The sequence below is a fragment of the Moschus berezovskii genome, chromosome 20 (genome assembly GCF_049115385.1).
Source record: "Moschus berezovskii isolate FMDL1 chromosome 20, NW_MosBer_1.0, whole genome shotgun sequence".
In the NCBI taxonomy this organism is placed as follows: domain Eukaryota; kingdom Metazoa; phylum Chordata; class Mammalia; order Artiodactyla; family Moschidae; genus Moschus; species Moschus berezovskii.
In genome coordinates, this window is record NC_142479.1 from 53,396,928 (window position 1) to 53,420,339 (window position 23,412).

Sequence of the window (23,412 nt, forward strand, 5' to 3'; positions counted from 1 at the left end):
TCAGTGCCACTAGGAGGACCTTTATTTTGGTTCATGGAAACAGCAAGACATAAGAAAACCTTTACCAAAGAGTAGTGAAAAAAATCTTCATTGCAATTCCATGTCAGAGAGATAAAAATCAGTGGCCCTAAAAGTGATGGAGATAAACTCCTTAAGTATGAAAAATAGATGTGCTGATGAAAAAAGGAGGAGTGTTTGGGAGATTGTAATTTCCTGTGAGATTCTGAGTGATCTCATTTAGAAGGGAAGGAGTTTGGACAGAAGTTAGAACGGGGCTTGGTGTGTCTGTTGTTTGCTGATGAAATTCAAGGAACCAGTTCTCTTGAACCCTCCACATTTTACAAAGAAGCTCTCCAACTGTCGGGAGGGAGGAAATGAGGAAGCAGTATGTTCAAAGCAGAGATTCAGCAGCAAGAGGAGGGACAGCACACGGGGCGGGGGCAGGTGGAGATGACACAGGTGGGCCGATAGCAGGTGCTGTGGCAGGAGACCCGGCCACACACTGGGCGCAGGCAGCAGCTCGGGCGGCAGCAGCTGGAGCCACAGCAAGAGGGGCGGCAGCAGCTGGAGATGCGGGGGCAGGTGGGCTGGCAGCACACAGACTGGCAGCACCGGGGCCTGCAGCAGCTGGAGATGCAGCAGGTAGGCCTGAAGCAGCTGGAACCACAGCTGGAAACACAGCAGGAGGGGCGGAAACAGCTAGAGATGCAGCAGGTGGGGCGAGGGCAGGTGGGCTGGCAGCACACAGACTGGCAGCACTGGGGCCTGCAGCAGCTGGAGATGAAGCAGGTAGGCCTGCAGCAGCTGGAACCACAGCTGGAAACACAGCAGGAGGGGCGGTAGCAGCTGGAGATGCAGCAGGTGGGGCGAGGGCAGGTGGGCTGGCAGCAGACGGGGCGGCAGCAGCTGGACACTCCACAGCTGGGGCGGCAGCAAGTGGTCCGGCAGCAGGTGGTCTGGCAGCAGCTGGGGAGGCAGCAGGTCTCCAGGCAGAGACTTCGGCCATAGCTCTGGTCAGAGCAGACAGAGCCACAACAGGAGCTGACCATGGTGTCAGAGGGTGGAGGTCTGGGTGAGTTTCCAGGAAAGTGAGCTTCTTGAGTTTGAGTGTCTCCTCGGCCCACAGCCCCCTTTATATCCTGCTGAAAGAGCTGCCATCATGACATATATTATTTCCTTGTTATTGTGTACCCTCCTAGGAAAACTCATCATTTAATTACATAATTGTGTGTTTATCTTGCAGTATTACAAATTGGAGGAAAAAAACACTTTTCCTTTTCCTGATATGCTCGTGTGTGTCCAGTTGAAAGCCATAGCCCAGTTCTCCCTTAGTGGGTGTCACTTTTGCTCCTGGTGTGTTCAATGTCTTAACAAAGCATTAGTCATATGACTCTACCATTTTTCTTTTGAATGTGATATTCTCTCTATCACTGCTCTCTGAACTTCAGAGAGAAAAATTTTCTTATATGGCTCGTGTATATTTTGGTGTCAAGGTTGAGAGGTCCATGTGCTGATCAGGTGAAGCACTGGAAAGGAAACAGAAAGAAAGATGTTTGTGGGGAGGGTGTCCACAAATTACATGGGTGATTGTGATAATCTGCAGGCATCTTGATGGTCAGGAAGATATTTAGATCGCAAGGAAGTTTCAAATTCTGTGTCTTTTTGGGCTCTACTGTCAGAAACACTTCGCAATAGTCACAGCTTTTAAGTAGAAGAAACACATTTTTGCTGTGTCTCCCAGGCTAGGCAACATGAATGGGATGTTTTAATTTATCTTTAATTTTTCAGACTTGTACACAGGATATTTCATTACAAAAGCATTCATTATCTATAAACATGTTTGTAATTATTAAGCCTTAAAAAAATATGGATCCAAGACATTCTGTTGGGTAGTAAGAGAACTTGACAGATAACTCCTCATCTTTTTCCTCTAGATACTTGAATGAGACACGTGCATAGGAAACAGATTGGCAATAGCTGAAAGAAGAGCTTCCCTGATAAACTCAGCTGGTAAAGAATCTGCCTACAATGTCGGAGACCTGGGTTCGACCCCTGGCTTTGGAAGATCCCCTGAAAGAGGGAACGGCTACCCATTCCAGTATTCTGACCTAGAGAATTCACGGACTGTGTAGTTCATGGGGTTGCAAAGAGCTGAACATGGCTTAGCAACTTTGATTCTCAAAAGAATGAGTTATTTTTTACGTCTTTATTTTTTAATTTGAGGATAATTCCTTTACAAGGTTGTATAACTTTCTGCAGTACAACAATATGATTCAGCCATAAGGATATATGTGTCCCCTCCCTCTGATCTGCCCTCCACCGCAATCCCATCCCACCCCTCTAAGTTGTCACAGAGCACCAGACTGAGCTTCGTATGTTATTTTTAACTGAAGAACTACAATTAGCATACACAGTACATGGATATGTTCCATGCATCTTCAATAAAATCTGAGCAAAATGATATTTATCATTTGTATTTACTATGCATTATGCTAAATTCACTAGGCAAAATGCTGAGTTCACTAAGCATTGTGCTGAATATCATAATTTGTTTTGAATCTTTCATACAGCATATAATACAGTGTATATTCTTAATACTTCTTTAAGCAATAGGCCAAAGAAGCATAGAACTGTTGAGGAAAAAAGAAAAAAAAAAACTTGTGTAAGATTAAACAGATACTACACTTGATCTCAGCCAAAATGGAGAGTCGGACACGACTGAGCGACTGAACTGAACTGAACTGAACTGAAGAGTAAACAGAAGTTAAGCTGTTTTAGGACAGCTAAGGAAGAGATGAAAAATAAAGCTTGAAACCCTCTGCTGAAGCTGTCTTATCTTCCTGAAATGTTTCATCTTTATCGTTATCTTTGCAAACTACTGAACTAAATACCTCTCTCAAAACCCCAGGTTTCCCTGATGCTTCCTCGCAATGATTAACCACCCTGTTCAGTACAGTTTGTCCCTGCTTTGTGCTCCGAATTTTGCATTCTCTGCTGTACCACGGTTACTTTCTGTCATTCCACTACTGCGATGCAGACACCTCGAAGTCATGAAGTATAAAATTCAATTTTGTTACTGAGACAGAGCACGTTAGTGACAAATGTTTGTCAAGTGAATGAAGGCTCTTGGATGACTTATGGGTGTATAATGGTCCTTTAAAAAATATGTCTGATTTGCCTGGTAGAGACAAGTGGGAGAAACATTCCAATCAAAGGGATCATGGTTACACTTGAGGAAAACCACATTTGTTTACGTGGCAAGCAATGTGTCAGCTGATAAAACACATTCGTGGAAGCTCAACTTTGATCCATAGACTGGAACTTACCTATAGGACACCATGGACACATATGCTGTATTAACACAGAAACAGATATGAGAGAAAGGAGGTGAGCACATGTGTTGACACCAGTTCTATTCACTTGCAGACATCCTGATTTAGCTCTCTTTTGTGAGAAGTAACCACCACCACTGGTTCAGTATCAATCAGCTAAAAATATTTGCTGAACATCTATTGTCGTTGTTTGAATGGCACCCAAACTAGATACTGAGACGAAGATGTGAGTGCAGGTAGTTCACTTGTTGGTGGGGGGAAATTCTGGGAAGTACACATGAGGAAGTGGGAAAGCAAGGCAGGGGCGAAAGAAAAACCCGGAAGTCTGGGTTAATAATGTGGTTACCACTGTGGGTAACTGGGCAATGAATATGGGGCATACCTGAGGCTGGGGGCTATTCACCACCATGATTATATGTTTAGAAAAACCCAAGTATCACCGGAATATTATTATTAACAGTGAAGTTGGCTGACTTAGAAAATTGATAGATTTCTTATGCACTTAGCAAGATTTCTTCATAAAATCTAATGGGAAACATGTATTAACAGTTCTCAACAAATAAATATAAAAAATACGTAAACAAATCTGTCGAATAATATACTTACCTGGTATTGGAGGAATGTATTAACATTGCCTGAAGGCCAAAAATTAATATTTGAATAAACATCAGAACAAAAAATGTACAAGTAAAGCTGGGTTTGTGAACAAAGACATAAATGTGACACAAATGCATTCAATAAGAATGTGTCTCTGTTTGTGAAAATAGGGTTTCAGTGGGATTGGGAAAGACTAATAATAGGAAACTCACTTCTGAACACATTCTTTTGTGTTGTTTAAATTTTTAACTGAAGGAGATGTTGGTGTATAAGTGACATAAAATCCTTAGAGAAGAATAAATAGATGAAATTCACAGTTCTCTCTACATATTGATTTCCATAAGTTTTCTATGCTTATGTTTAAGCTCCTACTTATTATACACTAAAGATGAAAACTACACTTCAGTCAGCCTTTCCAGCTTTCAAATTAACTGTTGTGAATTACAAATTGCTTTGGGGACTGTTTGAATTCCCTAGGAAGCAGACCCAGAGAGGAATATTAGCAAACAGGATTTTTATTGAGAAGTGCTCTTGGAATGAACACTTCTAGAAGAAAAGGGAAGGGAAGTGAACAGAAGTGGACAGTTGAAGAAATCAAGCTGGGATAGAGTTTCAGTGGACAGCTAAGCACGGCACTGGAAAAGTCCCTTTTTTGTCTTGAATATAAAACCACAGTCTCCAGGAACACCTAGGAATTGTCACCACATCTGTTTCATTCATTTATATCACCTGCCTGGCACTGAAGGTAGCCCTTCCATAAGGCAGAATAAACTGAATATTTTGAATAATAATAAACCAAGTGTACTGAAACTGTGGCTACCAGAATAAAGCAGAATTCCATTGTATATGTAGGGGCTTCCATGGTGGCTCAGAAGAAAAAGAATCTGCCCACATTGCAGGAGACCTGGGTTCGATCCTTGGGGCAGAAAGATCCCCAGGAGAATGGAATGGCAACCCACTCCAGTATTCTTCCATGCATAATTGCCAGACAGAGCGACCTGGTGGGCTACAATCCATGGGGTCTCAAAGAGTTGGACACAGCTGAGTGACTAACATTGTCACTGTGTATGTGGATGAAGGGCTTGTTGCCTGTGACTCGAAGCAGACAATGCATAGAGTCTACGAAACTATCAATGTGATGCTTTCCTAGGTGAAAAAATCCTGAATGCTGGTGTTGTTAAAAATCATTAATTGTGTTAAATCTTTTCAAAACTTTCCTCCTGTTATAATAGTGAAGATGCTCTATCACTTCAACTTCACCCTTTTCCCCATAAAGACTAGAAAATGATTAATTTATCTATTTTCTAGACATAAGTAAGCAGTGATCAATGTCATTTGACCTCTCTTGAAGGTCGATTAATTTGTGTCGTTTGGAAGGTGCAGGCAAAATACAATTACTTTGGATCAAAATGTAAATCTTTAAAAAAAAGAAAGTAACATTCAGATTCAATTTTCAGTGCCACTAGGAGGACCTTTATTTTGGTTCATGGAAATAGCAAGACATAAGAAACCCACCAAAGAGTAGTGAAAAAAATCTTCATTGCAATTCCATGTCAGAGAGATAAAAATCAGTGGCCCTAAAAGTGATGGAGATAAATTCCTTAAGTATGAAAAATAGATGTGCTGAAGAAAAAAGGAGGAGTGTTTGGGAGATTGTAATTTCCTGTGAGATTCTGAGTGATCTCATTTAGAAGGGAAGGAGTTTGGACAGAAGTTAGAACGGGGCTTGGTGTGTCTGTTGTTTGCTGATGAAATTCAAGGGACCAGTTCTCTTGAACCCTCCACATTTTACAAAGAAGCTCTCCAACTGTGGGGAGGGAGGAAATGAGGAAGCAGTATGTTCAAAGCAGAGATTCAGCAGCAAGAGGAGGGACAGCACACGGGGCGGGGGCAGGTGGAGATGACACAGGTGGGGCGATAGCAGGTGCTGTGGCAGGAGACCCGGCCACAGACTGGGCGCAGGCAGCAGCTCGGGCGGCAGCAACTGGAGCCACAGCAAGAGGGGCGGCAGCAGCTGGAGATGCGGGGGCAGGTGGGCTGGCAGCACACAGACTGGCAGCACCGGGGCCTGCAGCAACTGGAGATGCAACAAGTAGGCCTGCAGCAGCTGGAACCACAGCTGGAAACACAGCAGGAGGGGCGGAAACAGCTAGAGATGCAGCAGGTGGGGCGAGGGCAGGTGGGCTGGCAGCACACAGGCTGGCAGCACTGGGGCCTGCAGCAGCTGGAGATGCAGCAGGTAGGCCTGAAGCAGCTGGAACCACAGCTGGAAACACAGCAGGAGGGGCGGCAGCAGCTAGATATGCAGCAGGTGGGGCGAGGGCAGGTGGGCTGGCAGCAGACGGGGCGGCAGCAGCTGGACACTCCACAGCTGGGGCGGCAGCAGGTGGTCCTGCAGCAGGTGGTCTGGCAGCAGCTGGGCTGGCAGCAGGTCTCCAGGCAGAGACTTCGGCCACAGCTCTGGTCAGAGCAGACGGAGCCACAACAGGAGCTGACCATGGTGTCAGAGGGTGGAGGTTTGGGTGAGTTTCCAGGAAAATGAGCTTCTTGAGTTTGAGTGTCTCCTTGGCCCACAGCCCCCTTTATATCCTGCTGAATAAGCTGCTATCATGACATCATTATTTCCTTGTTATTGTTTACCCTCCTAGGAAAACTCATCATTTAATTACATAATTGTGTGTTTATCTTGCAGTATTACAAATTGGAGGAAAAAAACACTTTTCCTTTTCCTGATATGCTCGTGTGTGTCCAGTTGAAAGCCATAGCCCAGTTCTCCCTTAGTGGGTGTCACTTTTGCTCCTGGTGTGTTCAATGTCTTAACAAAGCATTAGTCATATGACTCTACCATTTTTCTTTTGAATGTGATATTCTCTCTATCACTGCTCTCTGAACTTCAGAGAGAAAAATTTTCTTATACGGCTCGTGTATATTTTGGAGTCAAGGTTGAGAGGTCCATGTGCTGATCAGGTGAAGCACTGGAAAGGAAACAGAAAGAAAGATGTTTGTGGGGAGGGTGTCCACCAATCACATGGGTGATTGTGATAATCTGCAGGCATCTTGATGGTCAGGAAGATATTTAGATCGCAAGGAAGTTTCAAATTCTGTGTCTTTTTGGGCTCTGCTGTCAGAAGCACTTCGCAATAGTCACAGCTTTTAAGTAGAAGAAACACATTTTTGCTGTGTCTCCCAGGCTAGGCAACATGAATGGGATGTTTTAATTTATCTTTAATTTTTCAGACTTGTACACAGGATATTTCATTACAAAAGCATTCATTATCTATAAACATGTTTGTAATTATTAAGCCTTAAAAAAATATGGATCCAAGACATTCTGTTGGGTAGTAAGAGAACTTGACAGATAACTCCTCATCTTTTTCCTCTAGATAGTTGAATGAGACACGTGCATAGGAAACAGTTTGGCAATAGCTGAAAGAAGAGCTTCCCTGATAAACTCAGCTGGTAAAGAATCTGCCTACAATGTCGGAGACCTGGGTTCGACCCCTGGCTTTGGAAGATCCCCTGAAAGAGGGAACGGCTACCCATTGCAGTATTCTGACCTAGAGAATTCAAGGACTGTGTAGTTCATGGGGTTGCAAAGAGCTGAACATGGCTTAGCAACTTTGATTCTCAAAAGAATGAGTTATTTTTTACGTCTTTATTTTTTAATTTGAGGATAATTCCTTTACAAGGTTGTATAACTTTCTGCAGTACAACAATATGATTCAGCCATAAGGATATATGTGTCCCCTCCCTCTGATCTGCCCTCCACCGCAATCCCATCCCACCCCTCTAAGTTGTCACAGAGCACCAGACTGAGCTTCGTATGTTATTTTTAACTGAAGAACTACAATTAGCATACACAGTACATGGATATGTTCCATGCATCTTCAATAAAATCTGAGCAAAATGATATTTATCATTTGTATTTACTATGCATTATGCTAAATTCACTAGGCAAAATGCTGAGTTCACTAAGCATTGTGCTGAATATCATAATTTGTTTTGAATCTTTCATACAGCATATAATACAGTGTATATTCTTAATACTTCTTTAAGCAATAGGCCAAAGAAGCATAGAACTGTTGAGGAAAAAAGAAAAAAAAAAATACTTGTGTAAGATTAAACAGAAGTTAAGCTGTTTTAGGACAGCTAAGGAAGAGATGAAAAATAAAGCTTGAAACCCTCTGCTGAAGCTGTCTTATCTTCCTGGAATGTTTCATCTTTATCGTTATCTTTGCAAACTACTGAACTTAATTCCTCTCTCAAAACCCCAGGTTTCCCTGATGCTTCCTCGCAATGATTAACCACCCTGTTCAGTACAGTTTGTCCCTGCTTTGTGCTCCGAATTTTGCATTCTCTGCTATACCACAGTTACCTTCTGTCATTCCACTATTGCGATGCAGACACCTCGAAGGCATGAACTATAAAATTTAATTTTGGTATGGAGACAGAAAACATTACAAAACAATGTTTGTCGAGTGAATGAAGGCTCTTGGATGACTTACAGGTATTTAATGGTCCATTAAAAAACATGTCTCTTTTGCCTGGTAGAGAAAAGTGGGAGAAACATTCCATACAAAGGGATCATGGTTACACTTGAGGAAAACCACATTTGTTTCTGTGGCAAACAATGTGTCACCTGATAAAACACATTTGTGGACGTTCAAATTTGGTCCATAGAATCGAACTTACTTATAGGACACCATGGATATATTTGCTGTATAAACACAGAAACAGATTTGATAGAAAGCAGGTGAACAGAAGTGTTGACACTGGTTCTCTTCACTTGCAGACATCCCGATTTAGCTCTCTTGTGTGTGACGTAGCCACCATCACTGGTTTAATCTCAATCAGCTAAAAGTATTAGTTGACCATCCATTGTCTTTGTTTGGATTTCACCCAGAGTAGATATTCAGACCGTGATGCGACTGCAAATAGTTCCATTTGGGGGACGATTCTGTGAAGTACACATGAGGAAGTGGGAAAGCAAGGAATGAAGAAAAGCCCTAAAGCCTGAGTCGATAATGCGGTTACCACCTGGGTAACAGAGGAATGAATATGGGGACATGCCTGAGGATATTAGCCACCATGATTATATGTCTAGCAAATCCCACAGAATCAAGTGAATAGTATTGTTAACAGTGAAGTTGGCCGGCTTAGAGAACTGATGGATTTCCTATGCACTTAGCAATATTTCTTCATAAATGTAATGGGAAACATGTATTCAGTTTTCAACAATAAATATAAAAAATATGTAAACAAATCTGTCAAATAATATACTTACCTGGTATTGGAGGAATGTGTTAACATTGCCTGAAGGCCAAAAATTATTATTTGAATAAGCATCAGAACAAAACAATGTTCAACTAAAGCTGGGTTAGTGAATAAAGACATAAATATCATACAAATGCACTCAGTAAGAATGTATCTCTGTAAAAAATAGGTTTTGAATGGGATTGGCAAAGACTATTGATCGGAAACTCACTTTTAATCACATTCTTCTGTGTGATTCAGATTTTTTAAAGAAGCATGTGTTTGTGCATAAGTGACATAAAATCCTTAGAAAGGAATAAATGTACTTTAGATACAATTCACAGTTCTCTTTACAGAATCATTTCCATAAGTTTTCTACATTTATGTTTAACCTCCTAATTATTTTACACTACATCTCAGGCAGACTTTCCAGCTCTCAGATTAACTGTAGTGAATTACAAGTTGCTTTTGGGGACTGTTTGAGTTCCCTAGGAAGTAGACCCAGAGATGAAAATTAGCGAACAGGATGTTTATTGAGAAGTACTCTGGGCATTAGTACTTCTAGAAGGAAAGGGAAGGGAAGGGAAGTGAGCAGACATGGACAGTTGGAGAAAAAATGCTGGGATAGAGTTTCAGTGGACTTCAAAGCACGGCACTGGAATGGTCCCTTTTTTGTCTTGAACATAAAACCACAGTCTCCAGGAACACCTAGGAATTGTCATCAGGTCCCTTTCATTCTTTTATATCACCTGCCTGGCACTGAAGGTAGCCCCTCTATAAGGCAGAATAAACTGATATTCTGAATAATAATAATAATAAACCAAATGTACTGAAACTGTGGCTACCAGAATAAAGCAGAACTCCGCTGTATATGTAGGGGCTTCCATGGTGACTCAGAAGATTAAGAATCTGCCCGCAATGCAGGAGACCTGGGTTCGATCCTTGGGACAGAAAAATCCCCAGGAGAATGCAATGGCAACCCACTCCAGTATTCTTGCCTGCATAATTCCGCAGACAGAGCCACCTGGTGGGCTACAATCCACGGGGTCGCATAGAGCTGGACGCAGCTGAGTGACTAACATTGTCACTGTGTATGTGGATGAAGGGCTCGTTGCCTGTGACCCAAAGCAGAAAATGCACAGACTTTACTAAACTATCGATGCGATGCTTTCCTAGGTGAAAAAATCCTGAATGCTGGTGTTGTTAAAAATCATTAATTGTGTTCAATCTTTTCAAAACTTTCCTCCTGTTACTATATTCATAGATGCTCTATCACTTCAGTTTCACTCCTTTCCCCACTAACAACTGGAAAATGATTATCTATTTTCTAGGCATAAGTAAGCAGTGATCAATGTCATTTGACCTCTCTTGAAGGTTGATTAATTAGGGCTGCTTGGCAGGTGCATGTAAAATACAATTACTTTTGAATGAAATGTAAATCCTTAAAAAAAAGAAAGAAAGGAACAATCAGATTCAATTTTCAATGCCGCTAGGAGGACATTTATTTTGGTTCATGGAAATAAGAAGACATAAGAAATTCTTTAACCAAGGGTATTCAAAAAGACTTCATTAGAATTCTGTGTCAGAGAGATAAAAATCGGTGGCTCCACAAGTGATAGAGACAAATTCCTTAAGTATGAAAAATAGATGTGCTGAGGAAAAAGGGAGGAGTGTTTGGGAGACTGTAATTTCCTGCGAGATTCTGAGTGATCTCATTTAGAAGGGAAGGAGTTTGGACAGAAGTTAGAACGTGGACTCGGTATATGGTGTGTGCTGATGAAATTCAAGGGACCAGTTCTCTTGAACCCTCCACATGTTAAAAGGTAACTCTCCAACTGTGGGGAGGGAGGAAATGAGCAAGCAGTATGTTCAAAGCAGAGATTCAGCAGCAAGAGGAGGGACAGCACACGGGGCGGGGGCAGGAGGAAATGACACAGGTGGGGCGATAGCAGGTGCTGTGGCAGGAGACCCGGCCACACACTGGGCGCAGGCAGCAGCTCGGGCGGCAGCAGCTGGAGCCACAGCAAGAGGGGCGGCAGCAGCTGGAGATGCGGGGGCAGGTGGGCTGGCAGCACACAGACTGGCAGCACCGGGGCCTGCAGCAGCTGGAGATGCAGCAGGTAGGCCTGCAGCAGGTGGAACCACAGCTGGACCCACAGCAGGAGGGGCGGCAGCAGCTAGAGATGCAGCAGGTGGGGCGAGGGCAGGTGGGCTGGCAGCACACAGGCTGGCAGCACTGGGGCCTGCAGCAGCTGGAGATGCAGCAGGTAGGCCTGAAGCAGCTGGAACCACAGCTGGAAACAGAGCAGGAGGGGCGGTAGCAGCTGGAGATGCAGCAGGTGGGGCGAGGGCAGGTGGGCTGGCAGCAGACGGGGCGGCAGCAGCTGGACACACCACAGCTGGGGCGGCAGCAGGTGGTCCTGCAGCAGGTGGTCTGGCAGCAGCTGGGCTGGCAGCAGGTCTCCTGGCAGAGACTTCGGCCACAGCTCTGGTCAGAGCAGACGGAGCCACAACAGGAGCTGACCATGGTTTCAGAGGGTGGAGGTTTGGGTGAGTTTCCAGGAAAGTGAGCTTCTTGAGTTTGAGTGTCTCCTCGGCCCACAGCCCCCTTTATATCCTGTTGAAAGAGCTGCTATCATGACATAATTATTTCCTTGTTATTGTTTACCCTCCTAGGAAAATTCATCATTTAATTACATAATTGTGTGTTTATCTTGCAGTATTACAAATTGGAGGAAAAAAACACTTTTCCTTTTCCTGATATGCTCGTGTGTGTCCAGTTGAAAGCCATAGCCCAGTTCTCCCTTAGTGGGTGTCACTTTTGCTCCTGGTGTGTTCAATGTCTTAACAAAGCATTAGTCATATGACTCTAAGATTTTTCTTTTGAATGTGATATTCTCTCTATCACTGCTCTCTGAATTTCAGAGAGAAAAATTTTCTTATACGGCTCGTGTATATTTTGGAGTCAAGGTTGAGAGGTCCATGTGCTGATCAGGTGAAGCACTGGAAAGGAAACAGAAAGAAAGATGTTTGTGGGGAGGGTGTCCACCAATCACATGGGTGATTGTGATAATCTGCAGGCATCTTGGTGGTCAGGAAGATATTTAGATCGCAAGGAAGTTTCAAATTCTGTGTCTTTTTGGGCTCTGCTGTCAGAAGCACTTCGCAATAGTCACAGCTTTTAAGTAGAAGAAACACATTTTTGCTGTGTCTCCCAGGCTAGGCAACATGAATGGGATGTTTTAATTTATCTTTAATTTTTCAGACTTGTACACAGGATATTTCATTACAAAAGCATTCATTATCTATAAACATGTTTGTAATTATTAAGCCTTAAAAAAATATGGATCCAAGACATTCTGTTGGGTAGTAAGAGAACTTGACAGATAACTCATCTTTTTCCTCTAGATACTTGAATGAGACACGTGCATAGGAAACAGTTTGGCAATAGCTGAAAGAAGAGCTTCCCTGATAAACTCAGCTGGTAAAGAATCTGCCTACAATGTCGGGGACCTGGGTTCGACCCCTGGCTTTGGAAGATCCCCTGAAAGAGGGAACGGCTACCCATTGCAGTATTCTGACCTAGAGAATTCAAGGACTGTGTAGTTCATGGGGTTGCAAAGAGCTGAACATGGCTTAGCAACTTTGATTCTCAAAAGAATGAGTTATTTTTTACATCTTTATTTTTTAATTTGAGGGTAATTCCTTTACAAGGTTGTATAACTTTCTGCAGTACAACAATATGATTCAGCCATAAGGATATATGTGTCCCCTCCCTCTGATCTGCCCTCCACCCCAATCCCATCCCACCCCTCTAAGTTGTCATAGAGCACCAGACTGAGCTTCGTATGTTATTTTTAACTGAAGAACTACAATTAGCATACATAGTACATGGATATGTTCCATGCATCTTCAATAAAATCTGAGCAAAATGATATTTATCATTTGTATTTACTATGCATTATGCTAAATTCACTAGGCAAAATGCTGAGTTCACTAAGCATTGTGCTGAATATCATAATTTGTTTTGAATCTTTCATACAGCATATAATACAGTGTATATTCTTAATACTTCTTTAAGCAATAGGCCAAAGAAGCATAGAACTGTTGAGGAAAAAAGAAAAGAAAAAAACTTGTGTAAAATTAAACAGAAGTTAAGCTGTTTTAGGACAGCTAAGGAAGAGATGAAAAATAAAGCTTGAAACCCTCTGCTGAAGCTGTCTTATCTTCCTGGAATGTTTCATCTTTATCGTTATCTTTGCAAACTACTGAACTAAATACCTCTCTCAAAACCCCAGGTTTCCCTGATGCTTCCTCGCAATGATTAACCACCCTGTTCAGTACAGTTTGTCCCTGCTTTGTGCTCCGAATTTTGCATTCTCTGCTGTACCAGGGTTACCTTCTGTCATTCCACTATTGCGATGCAGACACCCTGAAGGCATGAACTATAAAATTTAATTTTGGTATGGAGACAGAAAACATTACAAAACAATGTTTGTCGAGTGAATGAAGGCTCTTGGATGACTTACAGGTATTTAATGGTCCATTAAAAAACATGTCTCTTTTGCCTGGTAGAGAAAAGTGGGAGAAACATTCCAAACAAAGGGATCATGGTTACACTTGAGGAAAACCACATTTGTTTCTGTGGCAAACAATGTGTCACCTGATAAAACACATTTGTGGACGTTCAAATTTGGTCCATAGAATCGAACTTACTTATAGGACACCATGGATATATTTGCTGTATAAACACAGAAACAGATTTGATAGAAAGCAGGTGAACAGAAGTGTTGACACTGGTTCTCTTCACTTGCAGACATCCCGATTTAGCTCTCTTGTGTGTGACGTAGCCACCATCACTGGTTTAATCTCAATCAGCTAAAAGTATTAGTTGACCATCCATTGTCTTTGTTTGGATTTCACCCAGAGTAGATATTCAGACCGTGATGCGACTGCAAATAGTTCCATTTGGGGGACGATTCTGTGAAGTACACATGAGGAAGTGGGAAAGCAAGGAATGAAGAAAAGCCCTAAAGCCTGAGTCGATAATGCGGTTACCACCTGGGTAACAGAGGAATGAATATGGGGACATACCTGAGGATATTAGCCACCATGATTATATGTCTAGCAAATCCCACAGAATCAAGTGAATAGTATTGTTAACAGTGAAGTTGGCCGGCTTAGAGAACTGATGGATTTCCTATGCACTTAGCAATATTTCTTCATAAATGTAATGGGAAACATGTATTCAGTTTTCAACAATAAATATAAAAAATATGTAAACAAATCTGTCAAATAATATACTTACCTGGTATTGGAGGAATGTGTTAACATTGCCTGAAGGCCAAAAATTATTATTTGAATAAGCATCAGAACAAAACAATGTTCAACTAAAGCTGGGTTAGTGAATAAAGACATAAATATCATACAAATGCACTCAGTAAGAATGTATCTCTGTAAAAAATAGGTTTTGAATGGGATTGGCAAAGACTATTGATCGGAAACTCACTTTTAATCACATTCTTCTGTGTGATTCAGATTTTTTAAAGAAGCATGTGTTTATGCATAAGTGACATAAAATCTTTAGAAAGGAATAAATGTACTTTAGATACAATTCACAGTTTTCTTTACAGAATCATTTCCATAAGTTTTCTACATTTATGTTTAACCTCCTAATTATTTTACACTACATCTCAGGCAGACTTTCCAGCTCTCAGATTAACTGTAGTGAATTACAGGTTGCTTTTGGGGACTGTTTGAGTTCCCTAGGAAGTAGACCCAGAGATGAAAATTAGCGAACAGGATGTTTATTGAGAAGTACTCTGGGCATTAGTACTTCTAGAAGGAAAGGGAAGGGAAGGGAAGTGAGCAGACGTGGACAGTTGGAGAAAAAAAGCTGGGATAGAGTTTCAGTGGACTTCAAAGCACGGCACTGGAATGGTCCCTTTTTTGTCTTGAACATAAAACCACAGTCTCCAGGAACACCTAGGAATTGTCTCCAGGTCCCTTTCATTCTTTTATATCACCTGCCTGGCACTGAAGGTAGCCCCTCTATAAGGCAGAATAAACTGAATATTCTGAATAATAATAATAATAAACCAAATGTACTGAAACTATGGCTACCAGAATAAAGCAGAACTCCACTGTATATGTAGGGGCTTCCATGGTGACTCAGAAGATTAAGAATCTGCCCGCAATGCAGGAGACCTGGGTTTGATCCTTGGGACAGAAAAATCCCCAGGAGAATGCAATGGCAACCCACTCCAGTATTCTTGCCTGCATAATTACGCAGACAGAGCCACCTGGTGGGCTACAATCCACGGGGTCGCATAGAGCTGGACGCAGCTGAGTGACTAACATTGTCACTGTGTATGTGGATGAAGGGCTCGTTGCCTGTGACCCAAAGCAGAAAATGCATAGACTTTACTCAACTATCGATGCGATGCTTTCCTAGGTGAAAAAATCCTGAATGCTGGTGTTGTTAAAAATCATTAATTGTGTTAAATCTTTTCAAAACTTTCCTCCTGTTACTATATTCATAGATGCTCTATCACTTCAGTTTCACTCCTTTCCCCACTAACAACTAGAAAATGATTATCTATTTTCTAGACATAAGTAAGCAGTGACCAATGTCATTTGACCTCTCTTGAAGGTTGATTAATTAGGGCTGCTTGGCAGGTGCAGGTAAAATACAATTACTTTTGAATGAAATGTAAATCCTTAAAAAAAAGAAAGAAAGGAACAATCAAATTCAATTTTCAGTGCCACTAGGAGGACATTTATTTTGGTTCATGGAAATAAGAAGACATAAGAAATTCTTTAACCAGGAGTATTCAAAAAGACTTCATTAGAATTCTGTGTCAGAGAGATAAAATTCAGTGGCTCCACAAGTGATGGAAACAAATTCCTTAAGTATGAAAAATAGATGTGCTGAGGAAAAAGAGAGGAGTGTTTGGAAGACTAATTTGCTGCGATATTCTGAGTGATCTCATTTAGAAGGGAGGGAGTTTGGACAGAAGTTAGAACGTGGACTCGGTATATGGTGTTTGCTGATGAAATTCAAGGGACCAGTTCTCTTGAACCCTCCACATGTTAAAAGGTAACTCTCCAACTGTGGGGAGGGAGGAAATGAGGAAGCAGTATGTTCAAAGCAGAGATTCAGCAGCAAGAGGAGGGACAGCACACGGGGCGGGGGCAGGTGGAGATGACACAGGTGGGGCGATAGCAGGTGCTGTGGCAGGAGACCCGGCCACACACTGGGCGCAGGCAGCAGCTCGGGCGGCAGCAGCTGGAGCCACAGCAAGAGGGGCGGCAGCAGCTGGAGATGCGGGGGCAGGTGGGCTGGCAGCACACAGACTGGCAGCACCGGGGCCTGCAGCAGCTGGAGATGCAGCAAGTAGGCCTGCAGCAGCTGGAACCACAGCTGGACCCACAGCAGGAGGGGCGGCAGCAGCTAGAGATGCAGCAGGTGGGGCGAGGGCAGGTGGGCTGGCAGCACACAGGCTGGCAGCACTGGGGCCTGCAGCAGCTGGAGATGAAGCAGGTAGGCCTGAAGCAGCTGGAACCACAGCTGGACCCACAGCAGGAGGGGCGGCAGCAGCTAGAGATGCAGCAGGTGGGGCGAGGGCAGGTGGGCTGGCAACAGACGGGGCGGCAGCAGCTGGAGACTCCACAGCTGGGGCGGCAGCAGGTGGTCCTGCAGCAGGTGGTCTGGCAGCAGCTGGGGAGGCAGCAGGTCTCCAGGCAGAGACTTCGGCCACAGCTCTGGTCAGAGCAGACGGAGCCACAACAGGAGCTGACCATGGTGTCAGAGGGTGGAGGTCTGGGTGAGTTTCCAGGAAAGTGAGCTTCTTGAGTTTGAGAGTCTCCTCGGCCCACAGCCCCCTTTATATCCTGCTGAAAGAGCTGCCATCATGACATCATTATTTCCTTGTTATTGTTTACCCTCCTAGGAAAACTCATCATTTAATTACATAATTGTGTGTTTATCTTGCAGTATTACAAATTGGAGGAAAAAAACACTTTTCCTTTTCCTGATATGCTCGTGTGTGTCCAGTTGAAAGCCATAGCCCAGTTCTCCCTTAGTGGGTGTCACTTTTGCTCCTGGTGTGTTCAATGTCTTAACAAAGCATTAGTCATATGACTCTACCATTTTTCTTTTGAATGTGATATTCTCTCTATCACTGCTCTCTGAACTTCAGAGAGAAAAATTTTCTTATACGGCTCGTGTATATTTTGGTGTCAAGGTTGAGAGGTCCATGTGCTGATCAGGTGAAGCACTGGAAAGGAAACAGAAAGAAAGATGTTTGTGGGGAGGGTGTCCACCAATCACATGGGTGATCGTGATAATCTGCAGGCATCTTGGTGGTCAGGAAGATATTTAGATCGCAAGGAAGTTTCAAATTCTGTGTCTTTTTGGGCTCTGCTGTCAGAAGCACTTCGCAATAGTCACAGCTTTTAAGTAGAAGAAACACATTTTTATTGTGTCTCCCAGGCTAGGCAACATGAATGGGATGTTTTAATTTATCTTTAATTTTTCAGACTTGTACACAGGATATTTCATTACAAAAGCATTCATTATCTATAAACATGTTTGTAATTATTAAGCCTTAAAAAAATATGGATCCAAGACATTCTGTTGGGTAGTAAGAGAACTTGACAGATAACTCCTCATCTTTTTCCTCTAGATACTTGAATGAGACACGTGCATAGGAAACAGTTTGGCAATAGCTGAAAGAAGAGCTTCCCTGATAAACTCAGCTGGTAAAGAATCTGCCTACAATGTCGGAGACCTGGGTTCGACCCCTGGCTTTGGAAGATCCCCTGAAAGAGGGAACGGCTACCCATTCCAGTATTCTGACCTAGAGAATTCACGGACTGTGTAGTTCATGGGGTTGCAAAGAGCTGAACATGGCTTAGCAACTTTGATTCTCAAAAGAATGAGTTATTTTTTACGTCTTTATTTTTTAATTTGAGGATAATTCCTTTACAAGGTTGTATAACTTTCTGCAGTACAACAATATGATTCAGCCATAAGGATATATGTGTCCCCTCCCTCTGATCTGCCCTCCACCCCAATCCCATCCCACCCCTCTAAGTTGTCATAGAGCACCAGACTGAGCTTCGTATGTTATTTTTAACTGAAGAACTACAATTAGCATACACAGTACATGGATATGTTCCATGCATCTTCAATAAAATCTGAGCAAAATGATATTTATCATTTGTATTTACTATGCATTATGCTAAATTCACTAGGCAAAATGCTGAGTTCACTAAGCATTGTGCTGAATATCATAATTTGTTTTGAATCTTTCATACAGCATATAATACAGTGTATATTCTTAATACTTCTTTAAGCAATAGGCCAAAGAAGCATAGAACTGTTGAGGAAAAAAGAAAAAAAAAAACTTGTGTAAGATTAAACAGATACTACACTTGATCTCAGCCAAAATGGAGAGTCGGACACGACTGAGCGACTGAACTGAACTGAACTGAACTGAAGAGTAAACAGAAGTTAAGCTGTTTTAGGACAGCTAAGGAAGAGATGAAAAATAAAGCTTGAAACCCTCTGCTGAAGCTGTCTTATCTTCCTGGAATGTTTCATCTTTATCGTTATCTTTGCAAACTACTGAACTAAATACCTCTCTCAAAACCCCAGGGTTCCCTGATGCTTCCTCGCAATGATTAACCACCCTGTTCAGTACACTTTGTCCCTGCTTTGTGCTCCGAATTTTGCATTCTCTGCTGTACCACGGTTACTTTCTGTCATTCCACTACTGCGATGCAGACACCTCGAAGGCATGAAATTGTTACTGAGACAGAGCACGTTAGTGACAAATGTTTGTCAAGTGAATGAAGGCTCTTGGATGACTTATGGGTGTATAATGGTCCTTTAAAAATATGTCTGATTTGCCTGGTAGAGACAAGTGGGAGAAACATTCCAATCGAAGGGATCATGGTTACACGTGAGGAAAACCACATTTGTTTACGTGGCAAGCAATGTGTCAGCTGATAAAACACATTCGTGGAAGCTCAACTTTGATCCATAGACTGGAACTTACCTATAGGACACCATGGACACATATGCTGTATTAACACAAAAACAGATATGAGAGAAAGGAGGTGAGCACATGTGTTGACACCGGTTCTCTTCACTTGCAGACATCCCGATTTAGCTCTCTTTTGTGAGAAGTAACCACCACCACTGGTTCAGTATCAGTCAGCTAAAAATATTTGCTGAACATCTATTGTCGTTGTTTGAATGGCACCCAAACTAGATACTGAGACGAAGATGTGAGTGCAGGTAGTTCACTTGTGGGTGGGGGGAAATTCTGGGACGTACACATGAGGAAGTGGGAAAGCAAGGCAGGGGCGAAAGAAAAACCCGGAAGTCTGGGTTAATAATGCGGTTACCACTGTGGGTAACTGGGGAATGAATATGGGGCATACCTGAGGCTGGGGGCTATTCACCACCATGATTATATGTTTAGAAAAACCCAAGTATCACCGGAATATTATTGTTAACAGCAAAGTTGGCTGACATAGAAAAGTGATATATTTCTTATGCACTTAGCAAGATTTCTTAATAAAAACTGATGGGAAATGTGTATTCACAGTTCTCAACAATAAATATAAAAAATATGTAAGCAAATCTGTCGAATAATATACTTACCTAGTATTGGAGGGATGTATTAACATTGCCTGAAGGCCAAAAAATAATATTTGAATAAACATTAGAACGAAAAAATGTACAAGTAAAGCTGGGTTTGTGAGTAAAGACATAAATGTGATACAAATGCATTCAATAAGAATGCATCTCTGTTTGTATAAATAGGTTTTCAAAGGGATTGGCAAAGTCTAATAATAGGAAACCCACTTCTGAACACATTCCTTTGTGTTATTTAAATTTTTAACTAAAGGAGATGTTGGTGTATATGTGACATAAAATCCTTCAGTTCAGTTCAGTTCAGTCACTCAGTCGTGTCTGACTCTTTGCGACCCCATGAATCACAGCACGCCAGGCCTCCCTGTCCATCACCAACTCCCGGAGTTCACTCAAACTCATGTCCACAGAGTCGGTGAAGCCATCCAGCCATCTCATTCTCTGTCGTCCCCGTCTCCTCCCACCCCCAATTCTTCCTAGCATCAGACTCTTTTCCAGTGAGTCAACTTGACGCATGAGGTGGCCAAAGTATTGGAGTTTCAGCTTCAGCATCAGTCCTTCCAATGAACACCCAGGATTGATCTCCTTTAGAATGGACTGGTTGGATCTCCTTGCAGTCCAAGGGACTCTCAAGAGTCTTCTCCAACACCACAGTTCAAAAGCATCAATTCTTCGGCAATCAGCTTTCTTCACAGTCCAACTCTCACATCCATACATGACCACGGGAAAAACCATTGCCTTGACTAGACGGACCTTGGTTGGCAAAGTAATGTCTCTGCTTTTTAATATACTATCAAGGTTGGTCATAACTTTCCTTCCAAGGAGTAAGCGTCTTTTAATTTCATGGCTGCAATCAGCATCTGCAGTGATTTTGGAGCCCAAAATAATAAAGTCTGACCCTGTTTCCACTGTTTCCCCATCTATTTCCCATGAGGTGATGGGACCAGATGCCATGATCTTTGTTTTCTGAATGTTGAGCTTCAAGCCAAACTTTTCACTCTCCTCTTTCACTTTCATCAAGATCCTTTTGAGTTCCTCTTCACTTTCTGCCATAAGGGTGGTGTCATCTGCATATCTGAGGTTATTGATATTTCTCCCAGCAATCTTGATTCCAGCTTGTGCTTCTTCCAGCCCAGCGTTCCTCATGATGTACTCTGCATAGAAGTTAAATAAGCAGGGTGACAATATACAACCTTGACGTACTCCTTTTCCTATTTGGAACCAGTCTGTTGTTCCATGTACAGTTCTAACTGTTGCTTCCTGAGCTGCATACAGGTTTCTCAAGAAGCAGGTCAGGTGGTCTGGGATTCCCATCTCTTTCAGAATTTTCCACAGTTTATTGTGATCCACACAGTCAAAGGCTTTGGCATAGTCACTGAAGCAGAAATAGGTGTTTTTCTGGAACTCTCTTGCTTTTTTGATGATCCAGCAGATGTTGGCAATTTGATCTCTGGTCTGGCGTCTCTCACGTCTGCGCCGCCGGAGCATAAAATCCTTAGAGAAGAATAAATAGATGAAATTCACAGTTCTCTCTACATATTCATTTCCATAAGTTTTCTATGTTTATGTTTAAGCTCCTACTTATTATACACTAAAGATGAAAACTACATTTCAGGCAGTCTTCCCAGCTCTCAGATTAACTGTTGTGAATTACAAATTGCTTTTCGGAACTGTTTGAGTTCCCTAGCAAGCAGACCCAGAGATAGAAATTAGCAAACAGGATGTTTATTGAGAAGTGTTCTTGGGATTAGCACTTCTAGAAGGAAAGGGAAAGGAAGTGAGAAGAAGTGGCACTGGAAATGTCCCTTTTTTGTCTTGAACATAAAATCACAGTCTCCAGGAATACCTAGGAAGTATCACCAGGTCTGTTTCATTCATTTATATCATTTGCCTGGCACTGAAGGTAGCACCTCTATAAGGCAGAATAAACTGAATATTTTGAATAATAATAGTAAACCAAATGTACTGAAATTCTGGCTACCTGAATAAAGAACTCCACTGTATATGTAAGAACTTCCATGGTGACTCAGAAGATAAAGAATCTGCCTGTAATGCAGGAGACATGGGTTTGATCCTTGGGGCAGAAAGATCCCCTGCAGAATGGAATGGCAATCCACTCCAGTATTACAACAGACTGGTTCCAAAGAGGAAAAGGAGTACGTCAAGGCTGTATATTATCACCCTGCTTATTTAACTTCTATGCAGAGTACATCATGAGAAATGCTGGGCTGGATGAAGCACAAGCTGGAATCAAGATCGCCGGGAGAAATATCAATAACCTCAGATATGCAGATGACACCACCCTTATGGCAGAAAGTGAGGAAGAACTAAAGAGCCTCTTGATGAAAGTGAAAGAGGAGAGTGAAAAAGTTGGCTTAAAGTTCAACATTCAGAAAACTAAGATCATGGTATCCAGTCCCTTCACTTCATGGTGAATAGATGGGGAAACAGTGGCAGACTTAATTTTTTTGGCTCCAAAATCACTGCAGATGCTGATTGCAGCCATGAAATTAAAAGACGCTTGCTCCTTGGAAGGAAATTATGACCAACCTAGACAGCACATTAAAAAGCAGAAAATTACTTCCTCAGCAAAGTTTCATCTAGTCAAAGCTATGGTTTTACCAGTAGTCATATATAGATGTGAGTGTTGGACTATAAAGAAAGCTGAGCACCGAAGAATCGATGCTTTTGAACTGTGGTGTTGGAGAAGAGTTTTGAGAGTCCCTTGGACTGCAAGGAGATCCAAGCAGTCCATCCTAAAGGAAATCAGTCCTGAATATTCATAGGAAGGACTGATATTGAAGTTAAAACTCCAGTCCTTTGGCCATCTGATGCAAAGAACTACTGACTCATTTGAAAAGACTTTGATGCTGGGAAAGATTGAAGGTGGGAGGAGAAGGGGACAACAGAGGATGAGATGGTTGGATGGCATCACCGACTCAATACATGAGTTTCAGTAAACTCCAGGAGTTAGTGATGGACTAACTAACGGAGGCCTGGTGTGCTGCAGTCCATGGTGTCACAAAAATTCAGACACAACTGAATTCAGTATTAACTGAACTGAACTAAAGGTTGATTAATTTGTGCTCTTTGGCAGGTGCAGGCAAAATACAATTACTTTGGATGAAAATGTAAATACTTAAAACAAAGAAAGAGAGTAACAATCAGATTCAATTTTCAGTGCCAGTAGGAGGACATTTATTTAGGTTCATGGAAATAACAAGACATAAGAAAATCACCAAAAAATCTTCACTGGATTTCCATGTCAGAGAGATAAATTCAGTGGAGTCACAACTGATTTAGACAAGTTCCTTAAGCATGAAAAATAGATGTGTTGAAGAAAAAGGGAGGAGTGTTGGGAGAATATAATTTCCTGGGAGATTTTGAGTGATTAGATTTAGAAGTGGGGGAGTTTGGAGAGAAGTTAGAACGTGGGCTCAGTATGCCTGGTGTTTGCTTATGAATTCAAGAGACCAGTTCTCTTGAACCCTCCACATTTTAAAAAGAAGCTCTCCAACTGTGGGGAGGGAGGAAATGAGGAAGCAGTATGTTCAAAGCAGAGAT

General features: G+C 42.2%; 4 protein-coding genes across 16 annotated transcripts; all 4 read right to left on the reverse strand.

Moving 5' to 3' along the window:
* Positions 1-404: 404 nt before the first annotated feature.
* On the reverse strand, positions 405-1,049 carry LOC129537643 (uncharacterized). Of its 4 annotated transcripts, none has more exons than XM_088828501.1 (2): positions 913-1,049; positions 405-795 (listed from the first exon to the last, which is right to left on the reverse strand). In XM_088828501.1, exons 1-2 carry the CDS (start codon positions 1,047-1,049, stop codon positions 405-407), a joined length of 528 nt encoding a protein of 175 aa, XP_088684627.1. The 4 variants fall into 4 exon arrangements, with proteins under 4 accessions (XP_088684627.1, XP_088684626.1, XP_088684628.1 ...); XM_088828500.1 differs by having other exon boundaries at positions 405-783; positions 886-1,049; XM_088828502.1 differs by having other exon boundaries at positions 405-648; positions 796-1,049.
* A 4,734-nt stretch (positions 1,050-5,783) lies between these two features.
* LOC129537647 (uncharacterized) lies at positions 5,784-6,428 on the reverse strand. 4 transcript variants are annotated; one of them, XM_088828519.1, is made up of 2 exons: positions 6,292-6,428; positions 5,784-6,144 (listed from the first exon to the last, which is right to left on the reverse strand). In XM_088828519.1, the coding sequence occupies exons 1-2, from the start codon at positions 6,426-6,428 to the stop codon at positions 5,784-5,786; spliced, it is 498 nt and encodes a 165-aa protein (XP_088684645.1). The 4 variants fall into 4 exon arrangements, with proteins under 4 accessions (XP_088684645.1, XP_088684644.1, XP_088684643.1 ...); XM_088828518.1 differs by having other exon boundaries at positions 5,784-6,174; XM_088828517.1 differs by having other exon boundaries at positions 5,784-6,177; positions 6,280-6,428.
* A 4,636-nt stretch (positions 6,429-11,064) lies between these two features.
* Positions 11,065-11,709, reverse strand: LOC148774742 (uncharacterized). Of its 4 annotated transcripts, none has more exons than XM_088828523.1 (2): positions 11,573-11,709; positions 11,065-11,455 (listed from the first exon to the last, which is right to left on the reverse strand). In XM_088828523.1, the coding sequence occupies exons 1-2, from the start codon at positions 11,707-11,709 to the stop codon at positions 11,065-11,067; spliced, it is 528 nt and encodes a 175-aa protein (XP_088684649.1). The 4 variants fall into 4 exon arrangements, with proteins under 4 accessions (XP_088684649.1, XP_088684647.1, XP_088684648.1 ...); XM_088828521.1 differs by having other exon boundaries at positions 11,065-11,458; positions 11,561-11,709; XM_088828522.1 differs by having other exon boundaries at positions 11,065-11,224; positions 11,336-11,709.
* A 4,631-nt stretch (positions 11,710-16,340) lies between these two features.
* On the reverse strand, positions 16,341-16,997 carry LOC129537639 (uncharacterized). 4 transcript variants are annotated; one of them, XM_088828511.1, is made up of 2 exons: positions 16,612-16,997; positions 16,341-16,500 (listed from the first exon to the last, which is right to left on the reverse strand). In XM_088828511.1, exons 1-2 carry the CDS (start codon positions 16,983-16,985, stop codon positions 16,341-16,343), a joined length of 534 nt encoding a protein of 177 aa, XP_088684637.1. In that variant the 5' UTR covers positions 16,986-16,997. The 4 variants fall into 4 exon arrangements, with proteins under 4 accessions (XP_088684637.1, XP_088684636.1, XP_088684635.1 ...); XM_088828510.1 differs by having other exon boundaries at positions 16,341-16,694; positions 16,830-16,985; XM_088828509.1 differs by having other exon boundaries at positions 16,341-16,719; positions 16,822-16,985.
* Positions 16,998-23,412: the final 6,415 nt, after the last annotated feature.